This window comes from Anolis sagrei, chromosome Y (assembly GCF_037176765.1).
Source record: "Anolis sagrei isolate rAnoSag1 chromosome Y, rAnoSag1.mat, whole genome shotgun sequence".
Lineage (NCBI taxonomy): Eukaryota > Metazoa > Chordata > Lepidosauria > Squamata > Dactyloidae > Anolis > Anolis sagrei.
The window spans coordinates 41,978,955-41,994,167 of NC_090035.1; the positions used below are offsets into that span (position 1 = coordinate 41,978,955).

Here is a 15,213-nt window from a genome sequence, read left to right on the forward strand (position 1 = left end):
GTTGTTTTCCAGTGTTGCATGACCCCCGCCTCTGGAGGTTAGTAGCTTGCTAATCACCCATTATGTGCGTCTTTCACAGACTACATGAAGGGGAAATGCAGGTTTACCGAGTGATATCGAGTGATAGTCTGTGAAATTTGCACATCCCCGCCCATCCTCCCCGCAATGGTCATGCTCGTTCTATAGCTGCTGATAGCGGCTGCGGAACTGAGCCGAGGCTCCCGCCTTGGGCATTTATAGTATTGGGGAGATTGGGCGGGACGCCCACCAAAAAGTTTCTATCTAAAGATTCTAGAAAGTTCCGAATAGCTGCGCATGCGCAGAACAAAACCCATTATGTGCAAATTTCACAGACGTATCACTTGAGGAAACGCAATTACAGGTAAGCAACCTGCATTTTCTTTTCCACTCAAAAGGGGAGGGAAGGAGAAAAAGGAAATATATTTCATGTCCTCCTTGTTTGTATGGCTCTCAAACCCACCCAATTTCCTGGCTTTTTTGTGTGCATCTAAATGTATTAACTTTATATGTGATATATAGGGCTTGCGAATATTGCAGGAGGGAAATGCACATATAGAGAGAGGCGATTTGCAAATGTTTCATAGACTCATAGAGTTGGAAGAGACCTCATGGGCCATCCAGTCCAACCCCATTCTGCAAAGAAGCAGGAAAATCGCATTCAAAGCACCCCCCAACAGATGGCCACCCAGCCTCTGTTTAAAAGCCTGGGAAATGCATATGTGAAATTAGTATATATAATTATGGATCTATATCTGGCTCTACATTGTTTATATAGGCATTGAATGTTTGCCTGCTACTATGTGGGAAGCCAGCCTGAGTCCCCATGGGGAGGTAGGGAGGAATATAAATGAATTGATTATTATTATTATTATTATTATTATTATTATTATTAAAGTTATTGTTGCTACCATATTGGTTTTGTTGACCCAACTTTTCCACTTACAGAGCTAGTTTGCTGTTTTCCTTTGAAATACAGTAAATATTCAAAAACATTTAACCTACCGATGGCTCAATTAATGTAATTTTATTGGTATCTATATTTATTTTGAAATTGATCAGTAGCTGCTGAATTTCTCATCCTTGGCTTATACTGGAGTCAATAAGTTTCCCCAGTTTTTTGTGGTAAAATTAGCTTCCTCGGCTGATATTCAGGTTGAGTATATATGGTAATTTCCTTCATTCAGCCATATTGGTGATTTTAGGTTACCATAGTCTGTCCAAGAACATATTACTGCAGATAGGGAGGCCTTACTGTATTTCAAAACCTTGGGAGCTATTCTGAATATATCCAGAAAATGTCCTTTCCTGTTGGTTATCCTTGAATGATTCTCTTGAGGCTCTGTGCTGTTGACAACTTTTTAAAAGTTTGACACTTGCCTTCAAGGTATTGAATTAGTGCAGACTCCACCCCAAGGTCCCAGGAAGACAACTTACATGGTAATTATTCTTCCTAATTACTGGGCCACAAAAACAACTTCTTAGAACAATCTGGAAGCTCAAGCTTTGCAGCGTCTCCAAAGAGAATGAATTCTGTATTTGAGGAGTAGCCACCGAGAACGCCTCCATGTACCTCCCATATTGAACTGATTTCTCAGATTAACATGACATGTAAAAGAGGGAGTGTTGTGTGACAGATTTTTCAGATTCTTCTTACATGTGAAACAGACCATTCTTTAAAGGTGCTCACTGCCTAGAGAAGAAAACAACTTACAAGAGATCTCCATCTTAGGAGGAGATAACAGAAATGAATCTGGAGTAGATTAGTTTTGTCTACAGCAAAAATGGACACGTGCAGAGAATTGTACCATCTCATTTGTCAACTTGGATTGTTGAGAGACAGGGTTTTTTTTGGAAGCCCTCAATAGAATATGTAATAAATCTTTCAGTGGGCTTTTAAATCCTTTTCAATGTGTTAATGTGGGAGGATGGGCCACAAGATTTCCCTTCCTGCAGATCTCTGTAAATCTCAAGTGATTCCTCATTACCCTTTTTCTTTTCTCTTGCAGTACCTGTTTGAGAATGGTAGAATAGATAACATTTTTACTGAGCCTTACTCCAGGTTTATGATTGAGCTTACGAAACTGTTGAAAGTCTGGGAGCCTACAATACTTCCCAGTGGTAAGTGCCTATTTGTTTTTCACATTGTCTCATTGGGGCACATCTCAAAAGGAGAAATACTTGGAGCAGGAAAGTGGTCTATAATAAGTTACGTGGCTTTTCACCTTGTGTCTTCTGATGTGTAATCAAGGGCTTGTACATTAGCTCCTCCACTTTTGCAGGGGTTAAGGGTACAGGAGAAAACACAAATTTAAAAATGCCTCTCTGGGAATCTCTTGGTCCTCCAGCGTGACTCTGTGGCCAACTTCCACCAGAAATAAACCACAGGGTTGTGTTGGAGGATCTAGAGATTCTGAGACAGGTATTCTCCCTAAGTCCTCTAGCATGCCATCAATTAGAAACATCTTGAAGACATACAACAACAGACAGTTACTTAGGAGAGAACCATTCCAAGACCACTTTTAGTATTTCCTTTTTTATTTGTTGCAGATAATAGTAAGGATAAAAAACAGATATTTCTGAAAGTGTAGTCAGAGATGCCTTCTGTCCCCAACATAACACAGTAAGATGCATTTTCATTCCAGTCCCTCCAAACTTCATCTGTTTAGCCAACCACTGTGAAAGGATATACTGCTAGGATTAATTTAGGTCATTTGTACAACGTGTGCCCATCTTGTTTTGGGGAACCAAATGATTTTTGAAATGAAATGTCTGTCATTTGACCCAGAAAGTTCTTGAAAAAGTCCTGGCTAGCTGCTTCCATAAGCCCAAATCCAGTGGCATTCCTGAACAGAGGACTGTAGGAAGGAATCTTGTCTATCCAAACATTATTTTCAGGAATCCCCATAACATATATTCAGTGGTACACTAGCAATTGGCTCCTGATAAATAATTGACTGGGTGTCTCTTGTTATATGGAGAACTGCCCTAAAATATACAGCAAAGAATCCAAAAACAAGCAGGATACAAAAATTGAGCATCAGCTCATTCGCTAGCAAACCACAAAGAGCCATGTGATGTGACTGCAAAGAATTCAGAGCTTAGGAGGGAAACATGCAAAGTCCAATCTTTAAAATCAAAAAGGTTTATTTACAATAATAAAGATCTAACTACGTTTCTTCATGGTAAGGAACTGGGTCTGATCTACTTCAGTACCCATCTCTTGTAAGGTTTCAAGAGAGGGGAAAAACAATCTCTATGTTTCTCTGACACACAAGCAGAGAGAGAGATCTCAAAGCACAAAGTGCATACTCTCCATACTCAAGTGTAAGAAGGCAGAAGGCAGATTCAAATACTTGCAGTATAAAAGTATCAATTCTAAACAACCAATCAGAATAAGAGCAAGAAAAAAGAAGTGAGAAGAAATTAGTTAGATTCCAGTTGTCATACAAGAGACATGAGAGAAGGGAATTCCTTCAGTTTATACTAAACTAACTAAACTGTTACTCATTAAGGACTCGAGACTTGGGCAGTGTGGGATTGACTCCCAACATTTCTTCCCTCCTTCCCCCCTTCTCCAAAATCTTCAGGCTACATGTTCTCAAGAATCGAAGAGGAGCACTTATGGGAGTGTAAGCAGCTGGGCGCCTACTCCCCCATCGTTCTCCTGAACACACTGCTGTTCTTCAACACCAAATATTTCCAGCTGAAGAACGTCAGTGAACATATGAAGCTGTCCTTTGCCCATGTCATGCGGCGCACCCGGACTCTAAAGTACAATACCAAGATGACGTATTTACGCTTCTTCCCTCCCTTCCGAAAGCAGGAAGTTGAATCCGGTGAGTGAATCTGTTGTCTGTTCTTGGCCTCCTTGCGTTGTCAGCTGTTTGTTGCCTTTGTCACTTGCTGATCCGCACACATGTGTTTGTACTGAGATTCTGCAAAAGGACAGCAACTCACTGAGAATCCTGGCACCCCCTTATACTTTGTCTCCTGCTGTCCTCCCTATCCCATCTCCAGATAAGCTAGTGGGCAAACGAAAACGCCACGAAGGTGAAGAGGTCCCAACGGTAGTGGAGATGGTCGAGAACACTGACAACCCCTTGAGATGCCCAGTTCGGCTTTATGAATTCTACTTATCGAAGTGGTGAGTGATACCATCTCTCTTTGCTTCCTCTCGTACTTTATGAAGTCGGTTGGTGCTGTGAGGCTACCCTTGTAGAAACTATTTGGAATTGATGAGTAGAGAAAGGCACCAATTTCCACCCTAAGCCCCTGCAGAAGCCCCTCCTGGGGATCAGCCTCTCATTCCCTTATCTCATCCAGGGTTTTATCAATGTTATCCTCTGCATTTGGCCCGTCCATTGTGTCCTATTTTGATATCTTTTGATTTAGTAACTTTATTTTATTTTGTTATTTCATGTATTTTATTTTGATGTTATTTTTGCTTCTTTGTATTTTATTTTGCTGTACTGTAATTTTGGGCTTGGCCTCCTGTTAGCTACCCCAAGTCCCCTTTAGGGAAATGGTGGCGGGGTACAAATAAAGTTTATTTATATTTATTATATAACTTGAGTCTAGTTCTGGACCTTGGATTGAATGCTTGTATGTTATATACCAGGTATAGGCAAACCCAGGCCCAGGGGCCGAATGTGGCTCCTTGGGCTCTTTTCTCAGACGCTCCTCTCTCACACCATCCTATCCTTCCTTCTCTCTTTCCTTCTTTCTTCACTTCCTTACATACCTCCCTCTTTCTCCCGCCCTCCTTCCCTCCCACCCTTCCTTCTCTTTCTCCCTTTTTTTTCTTTCCTTCCTTCTTTCCTTTTTGTCTTTCCTTCTTTTTCTCTTTCCTCCCTCCCTCCCCTCCCTCTTCTTCCCTCCATTCCCTTCCATCTTTTCATCATTCCTTCCTTCTCTCCTTCCTTCCATCCACCATCCATCCACTCATCCTTCCCTTCCATCCTTTCATCCTTTCCTCCCTTTTGCTTTTCCTTCCTACTTTCCTTCCATCCTTTGCTCCTTCGCTCCCTTTTGTCTTTCCTTCCTTCTTACCTCTCTCGCTCTTTCTCCTTCCATCCTTGCACCTTTTGTCCTTCCTTCCTTGCCTCCTTCCCCCCTCTTTCTCCTCCCTTCTTTCCTTCTCTTTCATTTATCCATTCTTAATCGTTTCCTCCCTCCCACACATCCATCCATCCATCTTTCTCTTTCTCCCTTCCCTCTTTCTTTTTTCCTTCCTCCTTCCCTTCCCTTCCCTTCCTTCCATCCTTCCTTCTACCCTTCCTTCCTTCCATCCTTCATCCTTTCTCTTCTTCCTTTCTTCCATCACTGGGCAGCCAGTCCTCCTAGCAGGGAGTGCTAGCAAGTGGCCCCCAAGTTTGAAAGTTTGCCCATGCATGTTACATACATTCATCTTGATAGTTAATGCAAACCTCCCTGGCATGATTTGGGAGACAATGTTAAGGAAACACTTAGCCAAAATGTAATATTATTGTGAAGTGTTACTTTGAGAAAAGGAACATGGCTGGGTATGGGTGAGAAAGAAATAGGATGCTTTTGTTTGGGTTTTAAGAGTTGCTTTGACCCTGCCCTTGGTTGCCTTCTTCTGCTGGCACAAGCTGTTGTTCCCCACATTCTTGCTTCTCTTTGTTACTTTTTCTGCTATCTTCTTTGCTTTGATGCTCAGCTTGCAGTTTCCAGCCCTATTCTTTTCCTTGTGTCAGTATTATTTCAGGGCTGCCACTTTACCCACTCACTCCTTTGTTCCCACAAACAGTTCTGAAAGCGTGAAGCAGCGGAGCGACGTCTTTTACCTCCAGCCAGAGCGTTCATGTGTTCCTAATAGCCCCATGTGGTATTCCACAATGCCCATCGACCCGGGGACTTTGGACATCATGTTGACGCGCATCCTCATGGTACGAGAGGTACACGAAGAACTTGCCAAAGTCAAAGCAGAGGACTCTGATCCTGAGCTTTCAGACTGAAGGCGGGCGAAAGGAGTTGTGCGCGCGCTCTCTCTTTTTGGTTCTGTTTCCTTTGTTCCCTTCCCTTCCTGATACACATTGCGAAAGCACCAAACTGTGAATGCACCCAGCTTTTGGGGAGATGGTCCCTTTCGTGTCATGTGAACCCTCTAAAGGAGCACTGTCGACTGCAGCAGATCACAAAAGGAGAACCAAAAGGATGCAAAATAGCAGGAGACGCAAGAAAAAAAAAAAACAATGGAGGCTGCAATCGATCCTGAAAACAATGTCTTCAGATGGACTCATTTATTTCATTCCACACACGCCCTAGTGGTGCTTTGAGTGGGATAAAAACCTAGTACGGATTATTAGGGTTTTTCTGTTTTCATTCTTAAAAGGAAACCTGTTGTGTATATCCTTCGCTCTGAACCATGGAAGCAAAGTTTAAACCCCTGAATGCTTTTGCAGTATAGCTGCTGCCCACAGGAATGTGGGGTTTCCTAACACTTTGCCGTAGGATGCAAAACCAAACCTAGTTGGGTGGAAACCAGTGGAAATTGCATCTGTACCATATACACCAATTCGATTTCCTTGTCCTTTTCCTTTCCATATATATACATACACACACATGTATATATATAGATAGATATATTCCACTTCAATTGGATATTTGGAAATGCTGATCCAGCCCCAGGAGAAGCGGGCAACAGGCTAAGCTTTTGGACAGTTCACTTTGGAAGGATACTTTGAAATTTCTTCACTGGCTCTGTTGCATCCCTCCCATGGGCAGTAGCAAATTCTCCTGCCATCTTGGTCAGGAAGTTTGGGAAGCTGTGGTCCCAAAAAGTAACTTTTCCAAACTCTGCCCTCCTCGCATCACATTGATGAGACAAGTAACCCATGTTATGTGTGTGAACATATGTTCACATACAGAAAGACACAGTTCCATTCAGACAAATAGGGGATTTTGACACAAAATTCCCCATCATAACCAAGATTGTTACTAAAAGGCCAAGTTGCTTAGAAACAGGAAATGTGCCCCATGCACTTTTGAATCTTTCCTTTTGTTTCTCATCTCCTTTTGGATAGGCCTTTTTTTCTTTTTTTTTTCTTTACATTTTGGAGGGAGTGGCCTTCTGGCATCTTACAAAATATAGGGTTTTTAGTTTTGTTTTTAATTATCTGCCCCTCCCCCTTTTAATTATACGCCCCCTTTTAAAAACAACAACAGAATGTTGAACTACATTCTAATCCTCACACAGGTTGACTACTCTCTTTACCACTTCCTTTCAACTGAGGTCCATATTTGGAAGAGACTTTGCCGAGAAGCTCTAATCTCTGCCACTGGCCACTTCACCCCAGTAGAAATCCCTCTTGCCCTTGTAACCCAAATGCAGGGTGCTAACCCTCTAGTTAGGTTAAACACATTCCACTACTCCCCCATCCCAGTGTATGACCCTTTTTCTCAGTCTTGCAGATCACTTTAAAGATCCAAAACTATTTTTTAAAAGCAGAAAAATTGTATGTATGTTTTTATTGGCAGTTTTGTCCAGTCACCTGATTTCTAAGGCGAGAAGTCCGATTATTTTTTTGTTTGGTTTTTTGTTTTTGGTTCTTTTTTGTGTTTAAAACGCTCTGGTCGATTTTTTCTCTCTCTCCTACGTTGAACAAAGACCTCCTTTTTTGTGTGCGTGGGTGTGTTTTGGGGTATTCTTTTTAACTGTAACAAAAAAAGGTAATAAAATCAGAAAGTAGTCTTCTCTTTTTACATTGTGTAATTGGCCGTCCTTGTCCTGCTGCCTTGAACTAAATTGACTGCTGTGGTACAGAGACATTTTTAAAAGCACCTCTTCTACTCCTTTTGATGTCCTCTCTCCCTCGTCCTTTGAAGCTTGCCTTTTCTGGACAGAGATCGCACTTTTCATTTGATATTCCAAGATGCACATTTTTTTTCATGACAGGAATGATTTGAGAAAGTACAAGTTGCTTCTGGTGTGAGAGAATTGGACTTCTGCAAGGACGTTGCCCAGGGGACGCCTAGATGTTTTGATGTTTTACCATCCTTGTGGAAAGCTTCTCTCATATCTCTGCTTGGGGAACCGGAGTTGTCAGGAAGCTCAATCTACTCTCACCAGATTCGAATGGCTGACCTGTCAGTCAGTGGTCCTGCCGGCACAAGGGTTTAACCCAGGTTTGGGCAAACCTAGGCCTGGGGACTGGATGCGTCCCCTTGGGCTCTTCTCAGGCCCTCCTCTCTCTCACCATTCCATCCTTCCTTCTCTCTTTTCTCCCTCCTTCCCTTAATTCCTTCCTTACTTCCCTTCTTCCCTCCTTCCTTCCCTTCCACCCTTTAATCCATCCTTCCTTCCTTTTTTCCTCTCCTTCCCTCTCTCCCTCTTTCTCCTTCCTTTCCTTTTGTCTTTCCTTCTCTTTCCTTCCTCCCTTCCTTCACTTCATTCCCTTCCACCCTTTCATCGTTCCTTTGTTCTCTTTTTCCTTCTCCTTCCCTTCCACCTTTCCACTCTTTCGTCCTTCCTTCCCTTTTTCCTTGTCTGTCTTCTCTCTTTCCTTCCTCCTTACCTCCCTCTTTCTCCTTCCCTCCTTCCCTCCCTGCCTTTCATCCTTCCTTTCTTATATCTTTCTTTCCTCCTTACCTCTCTTCATTACCTCCCTCCCTCCCACCCTCTCTCTCCTGCCACCCTTCCCTTTCGTCTTTCCTTCTATCTTTTCTTCCTTCCATTATCGGGCAGACAGTCCTCTTACCAAGGAACACTAGCATGCATCTCCAAGTTAGAAAGTTTGCCCATGCCTGGTTTAACCCCTTTGCGCCACTGCAGTCTCCAACATACACATTTAGAAAGAGTGACTTTCCCAGTCCAATTTCGTTTAGAAGAAAATCACAGATGATTTCAGATATTCCTACTCCACTACCTTTTCTTTCCTGCCCATCAGTTCCCTCATAGCCGTAAGCATTAGTAGTTGAATAGTGGATAACACTATTGCCAGTTTCAAAAGCATTCTTCTGGAACTTTTTTTAAATTTCTCATTTTTTTTTAAAAAAAAGAGCTTTTTGTGTTTCTTAACAGATATACTTTCACTGTATGGCGCTGTAAAGGTTTTTTTAAAAAAGCGGTGTCTTGGTTGCATGTCAGGTCGGCCCAGATTTGTCCTCTTCCTCTTCTGTAATTGAGAAACCCACAGTAGGTGGGACGTCTTCAGAAGTGCAGCTATTTATGTCTGTCAGACTGGTTTTCAGTTTTGTTTTTCTTAGTAATTGTGTGAAATTTATTATTATCATTTTCTTTCAGGGAATAATAAGCAGCAGGGGATATATCTACACCATCTTGTTTGAAACTTTTCAAAAGAAGACAGTTATTTCCCCTGGTTTTTCCCTTGATAGAAGTTAATCGAAAGATTCCCGTAGAATAAAACAATTTATTTGTATATGATGGATGAGTTTCAAGTTTTTTTCTGCCTCCAAAACATTTTGGAGCAGCATTTCTCAACCTGGGGGGTTGGAACTCCTGAGGGAGTCACGAGGGGGGTTTACAGGGGTCACCAAAGGCCACCAGAAAAAACACATTTCTGATGGTCTGAGGAATCCCTTTGGCAAAGAAGGCTGAAGATCGCTCCGCCTGTCCTTCTCTTCCTTTTTGGAAACAGACAGCAAATCCTCTCACCAAAAGCCCTGCTCTGCTGTGATTGACTGGCCTCTCAGCAGCCCCCTTAACCAAGGGGAGGACTGTTCCTGAAATGCCAAGTGGGGAGAGCAAGCGTACTCAGTACATGGCAGCATACTATGCATGTGTGGGTAAGGGAGAGCATGCGAGGCTGGAGGGAGGCTCACATCCCTTCAAAGCAGGGGAAAAGTACCCGCATAACATGGGACTAAGAGTGGCCCAGCAGCATCAGGATGAGGAGCACAATTATGGGCTGGGTTCAGAGTGCTCTTTGATTATAGTTTAACCAAGTGACAAAATCGATCCCCCCAACCCCACTAGTATCGAGATTTTGGTATATTGGGTATTTGTGACAAATTTGGTACAGACCCATTGTTTGGGTTCACAGTGCTTTCCGGATGTAGGTAAACCACATCTCCACTAAATCACTGTCAATTCCAAATCCCTCCAGTATTTTCTGTTGGTCCTGGAGATTCTGTTTGGGATGTTTCGACCAATTCAATCGTTTTCTTGCCCTGGTGAAGAGAGTTGGACTGGATGGCCTCAAGGTACCATTTCTCAACCTGGGGGTCGGGACCCCTGCGGAGGTCATAAAGGGGTGTTAGAGGGGTCACCAAAGACAATCAGAAAACGGTATTTTCTCTTGGTCACGGGGGTTCTGTGTGGAAAGCTTGGTTCAATTCTGTCCTTGGTGGGATTCAGAATGCCCTTTGATTGTAGGTGAACTATAAATCCCAGTAACTACAACTCCCAAATGTCAAGGTCTACTTTCCTCAAACTCCACCAGTGTTCACATTTGGGCATATTGAGTATTCATGCCACGTTTGGTCCAGATTCATTATTGTTTGAGTCCTCAGTGCTCTGGATATATGTGAACTACAACTCCAACACTCAAGGTCATTGCCCACCAAACCCTTCCAGTATTTTCTGTTGGTCTTGGGAGTTCTGTGTGCCAAGTTTGGTTCAATTCCATTGTTGGTGAAGTTCAGAATGCTCTTTGATTGTAGGTGAACTATAAATCTCAGCAACTACAACTCCCAGTTGACAAACTCAACCCCAGATTTGGGCGTATTGGGCATTTGTGCCAAATTTGGTCCAGTGAATGAAAATATATCCTGCATATCAGATATTTACATGACGATTCATAGCAGAAGCAAAATTACAGTTATGAAGCAGCAACAAAAATAATTTTATGCTTGGGGGTTGCCACAACGTGATGAACTGTATTAAGTCACAGCATTAGGAAGATTGAGAAACACTGCTTTGGAATGCTACTATCACTGGAGGTTGCAGTGAACTCCATTGACCAGTAGCCACTGGTTGACACATCCCAGGAAGTGCCATAATAGTCCATTTTTTGGGAAAGGACAGTGACACAGAACCATAAGGGAACTTTTTTTGTCCTCAATCTGCTCATTTTAATATTTGTGCACCAAATGAGCGAAACATGTTGCTACCTTCCCCGGATAAGCCAAAAAAGCATCACCAGAACATTCAGTTGCTCACAACTTCTGCTATTTCTCTCAAAATGCAGCTGCAAGATGTTTTGAGATGTATATGCAAATATTCCATAATCTGAAAGAAAAAGAAACCCTAAAACCAAAACATGTTCGATCTCAAGCATTTCAGATAAAGAATACACCCAACCAGTAATTTTCAGCAAAATTACTGGTTTCGCAAGGAATGCAGAGGAAATCGAAGATGTTTTGTCAAAGGCTTTCATGGCCCAAATCACTGTGTTGTGAGTTTTCTGAGCTGAATTGCCATGTTCCGGAAGCTTTCCCTCTTGACGTTTCGCCTAAATCTATGGCAGGTATCCTCAGAGGTTGTGAGGTCTGTTGGAAACTAGGAAAATGGGGTTTATATATCCGTGGAATGTCCAGGGTGGGAGAAAGAACTCTTACTACTAGCCAGATTTTGTTCATTTTCATGGTTTCCTCCTTTCTGTTGAAATTGTCCTCATGCTTGTGGATTCCAATGGCTTCTTATGTAGTCTTACATGGGGGTTGCTACAGTGGTCCAAGAAGAAACCAGGAAAATGAACAAATTCAGAAAACAAAAGCTCTCGAAAGTTGCTTTGGGTTTCAGTCCTGAGTAAAAAGCACGATGAAAATAATAGTAATAGCCTAGAAGCTTTATTTATGAAAAGGAGTTGTTCTCAACGAGGCTGTTGTTCGGACTGAAGGATCAACTGTTTCCTGTCGTAGTCAACTGTGAATTGCACATATGGTATCTCTGCGCCTGTGCAGACCAGTTTCGGAACCTTCTGGAAGATTAAAATAGACATTTTACCCCCGCCTCGCCCCGCCCACCCCAAGTATATATAGCCCATGAGCGGGGCTAGGCCTCCAATTCTCTCTTTTCCGTGCTTTTAGCAGCAGCTGAAGAACCTTCTTCTGACTAGTTCTTAATTTTACTTCGTCGGACTGCCCTTTTTCCCGAGCCTTCTCCTTCCCTGACTTGGACTAGCTGACTTATCCCAAACTCTGACTTAGTCCAGGTCAGGATTAGAGAGTCCAGAGTAAGTATTTGCCCCTTTTCCTTTGCTTAGTCTACCGCTGCGTTTAAGTGCTGTGCTAACTGCCTCCTTTGTTTGAGAGAGGAATATTTATCCCAGGCTTGTGGCATCAGCAGGGCCTTCACGCCACAAACAAGAACAAAATGAAGAATTGAGGTTTAAAGTGGCCTTATATGAGCGGGTGCTGCTGCCATCTGCACCCCCTCAGTACCTCTCTAGTGTGAGGGGCTCGTCGGGGGCCGTAAACTTACCTTCTCTGGTCGCAAAACCGCTTGGGCCGCCTAAAAAGGCCTAGATGAAAGGCCGCCAAGATGGTGCCCAGTCTTTGCAGCAGCGGTTGAGCCCTGTGAAAAGGGCGGGAAAAACTTCTTTGGCTCCGCCAGCCATTTTGCGACCCTCTCCTGCCCTGCAGGGAGAGTTTGAGACCCCTCTGCTGGCCATTGAGGTGCAGCTCACAGAGCTGACAGAGGCGCCTAATGCGCAAACTGTGCATGCACAAGATTTGGCCGTGGCGATCTCTATTCTGCCTCGTGAGGAGAAGGGAACCTCCTCCATACCGGCATCCTGCATATCAGCACCTCCCGAGGCCGGCAGGGGCAGGTCCGTGCTGGATGCACCTCTATCAGGTCCGCCTTTGCCTTCAGGCCATATCTGTCACTGGCCCCTTGTGTAGAACCCCTCTGAGCTCAGTGCAGGAGCTCTTGGCAGAGGTGGTCAATGGCAGCCTCCTGAGTCAGGGAGCGCATCGATGTAGCAGTGGAGTACAAATTCCCAGCCATCTCTGCAAGATGTTTTGCAAAATCTTTTCGAATCCTTGACAACACAACAGCCTCAGCTTGTCGATCTAATGGAAGTATCTCAATGTAAGGCATCATTTTTGCCCATAAAAAACTCTGGTACCCACTCAGGTATGTCGAATAATGCGCCATACGTGTGAGAAGGTTCGCGGATAGGTATGCCTTTCCCCCCAAAGTATCTATCTTTTTTCCCTCCTTATCAGGGGGAGTGGTGAGGGTATTCTTGGGCCGCTTGGTTTTTGCAACTTCCACCACAACTGTGTTGGGCCTAGGGGGAGTGACCACCCACTTATTAGAAGAGACATCAATCTTGTACAACACATCAAGCCTTCTCGGAATTGCAGGCACCAATGTGGGAGATGTATCCACCACACGTGCCAACTTCAACAGGTAAGGCAACACTGGTAGAACAGTAGCTGGTGATGAAACCTGCTCATCGGAGGGGAACATGGGGTCGTCTACATGCTCTGGTGCTTTCGGAGCGGGCAGATCTAATGCTTTAATCATCCTCCCTATAAGTATATTGAATTTATTCATCTCAGCAGATTGCATAAGAGAAGTGGTATCATTGTCTCCCTGACAAAGATAATCTGGTACATCAGACTCCTCCGATGAACTGTCCATCTGCACTTGTACTTGTTCAATACTCCCAACTTGAGAAGCAGATTCAGGACCTTGAGGGGTCGAATCACCTTGCACATGAGTAGACGCAGGATCACCACTGTGTATATCGTTGATGGATGCTGGTGACACACTAGTTGGCCCTGAAGAGGACATTTCAGCATTCAGAGTGTTCATAGAATAACGTGAGGCAGCTGTCTCTGCAGAAGGAGATGCAAAATGACTCTGAGTACCTTGCATATTATGAGTCATATACTGGGGTCTGGCAGTAACAGCTGCTGATGTGGAAGGGCCCTGCACATCAGCAGGGTGCACATTCAATCCAGGATCCCCCACTCTCTGGTGCGGTGGATATCCTCGTCTACGTCCTGCAGAGTCAGAAGCAGGTGTTTGCATGGGCATCTCATGGCTCATATATCCCTCCTGGCAGCAGCCTGGATGGGGATAGTAACCCATGGGAGGTCGGCCCCAATAAGGAGGATAAGAGTAGTGGTGGCACCTATTGCGTTTATGATGCCTTGATTGCCTTGAAGGAGGAGAGGGGGAGCGTGAGGATGATGCAGATGATGATGATGATGATGATGATGAAGAAGCCAAGGGGGAATGCCCAGGTGCCCTCCGCTTTGAAACTGCTCGATATTGGCGGCGGTGAGAACGAGAGCTACGTCTTGAAAGAGATCTGGAGCACCTAGGGCGCTTGCTCCCTCTTCTTGGAATGCGCCTATTTTCTTCGAGTCGCTTCAGATTTTTAAAAAAATTATTTTTATTATTATTATCACTATTTTTTTAGTAATATATATATATATTAATATTGTTATTGCCCTTTTAGCCTCCACTCCCTCTTCTTAGTTTCTTTCCTGGTTCCCGTTCCCGTTCTCCTCTTCACTCACCTCTCCCTTTTTCCTCCTCTTCTTCCCCTCTTGGGTCCTTCTTGGCCAAGGCTTGTTGCTTGCGAATTCGCTCTCGCGCTTCCGGGTTTGTTCTTTTCTTCCTGCTTCTTGTTGTAGCTTCCTCTTGCTCTTTCTCGCCGCTTCTCGTGCGAGTTCCCCACTTACGCGAGAGTAGCACAAGAGCAACGTGAGAGCAACACAAGAGTAGCACGAGAACGGCGGGGGAGCCCACTGGGCGCCACTCTGCTTGAGTTCACAGTTCACTGTTCCAAGGCATCCCCCATCTGCGCTTCTCCGGAGCAAGGAGCAGGAAGCAAGGAGGTAGGAGGGTTGAGGGACTGGAGTGGAGAGTTGCTCCAGGGCTCTTTTTTGCGTCAGGAGGAGACTTTTCGAGTAGAGAAAAGAGATGCAATAGAGCTACTTAATTGGGGTGGGCAGCCTGCTGGAAAAATGGGGAGTTGGTGCGGTGGGGAAGAAGAAAGATTCTTGGAAAAGGATAATACTAATAATACTAATAATAAAAAAGTTAAAGAGTTAAAGGTGGTTGCGACTCACTCTTCTTTCCTGCCTTATATTCCGTCCGTTTATCTTCTCATTACCAAGACTTCTCTAGTTCTTTACTTTGCAGGCTGATTTTTCACTGCTCTCTCCTTACTTCTGGTGATTACAGCGTCTCTGTCTCTGTTTCTCTTCTTTTGAAACTCAAAATTATATTAATTTACTGGTTCG

General features: G+C 43.9%; 1 protein-coding gene across 7 annotated transcripts in view; it reads left to right on the top strand.

Moving 5' to 3' along the window:
* LOC137095694 (zinc finger MYM-type protein 4-like) overlaps window positions 1-9,422 on the top strand; it is a 154,912-nt gene extending 145,490 nt beyond the window's left edge. For all 7 annotated transcript variants that reach the window (XM_067462491.1, XM_067462492.1, XM_067462490.1 and 4 more), the window contains 4 exons: window positions 2,028-2,139; window positions 3,609-3,857; window positions 4,039-4,165; window positions 5,792-9,422. In XM_067462491.1, coding sequence (XP_067318592.1) covers window positions 2,028-2,139; window positions 3,609-3,857; window positions 4,039-4,165; window positions 5,792-5,999 — 696 coding nt within the window. In that variant the 3' untranslated portion in view covers window positions 6,000-9,422. The remainder of the gene's footprint in view (window positions 1-2,027; window positions 2,140-3,608; window positions 3,858-4,038; window positions 4,166-5,791) is intronic.
* Window positions 9,423-15,213: the final 5,791 nt, after the last annotated feature.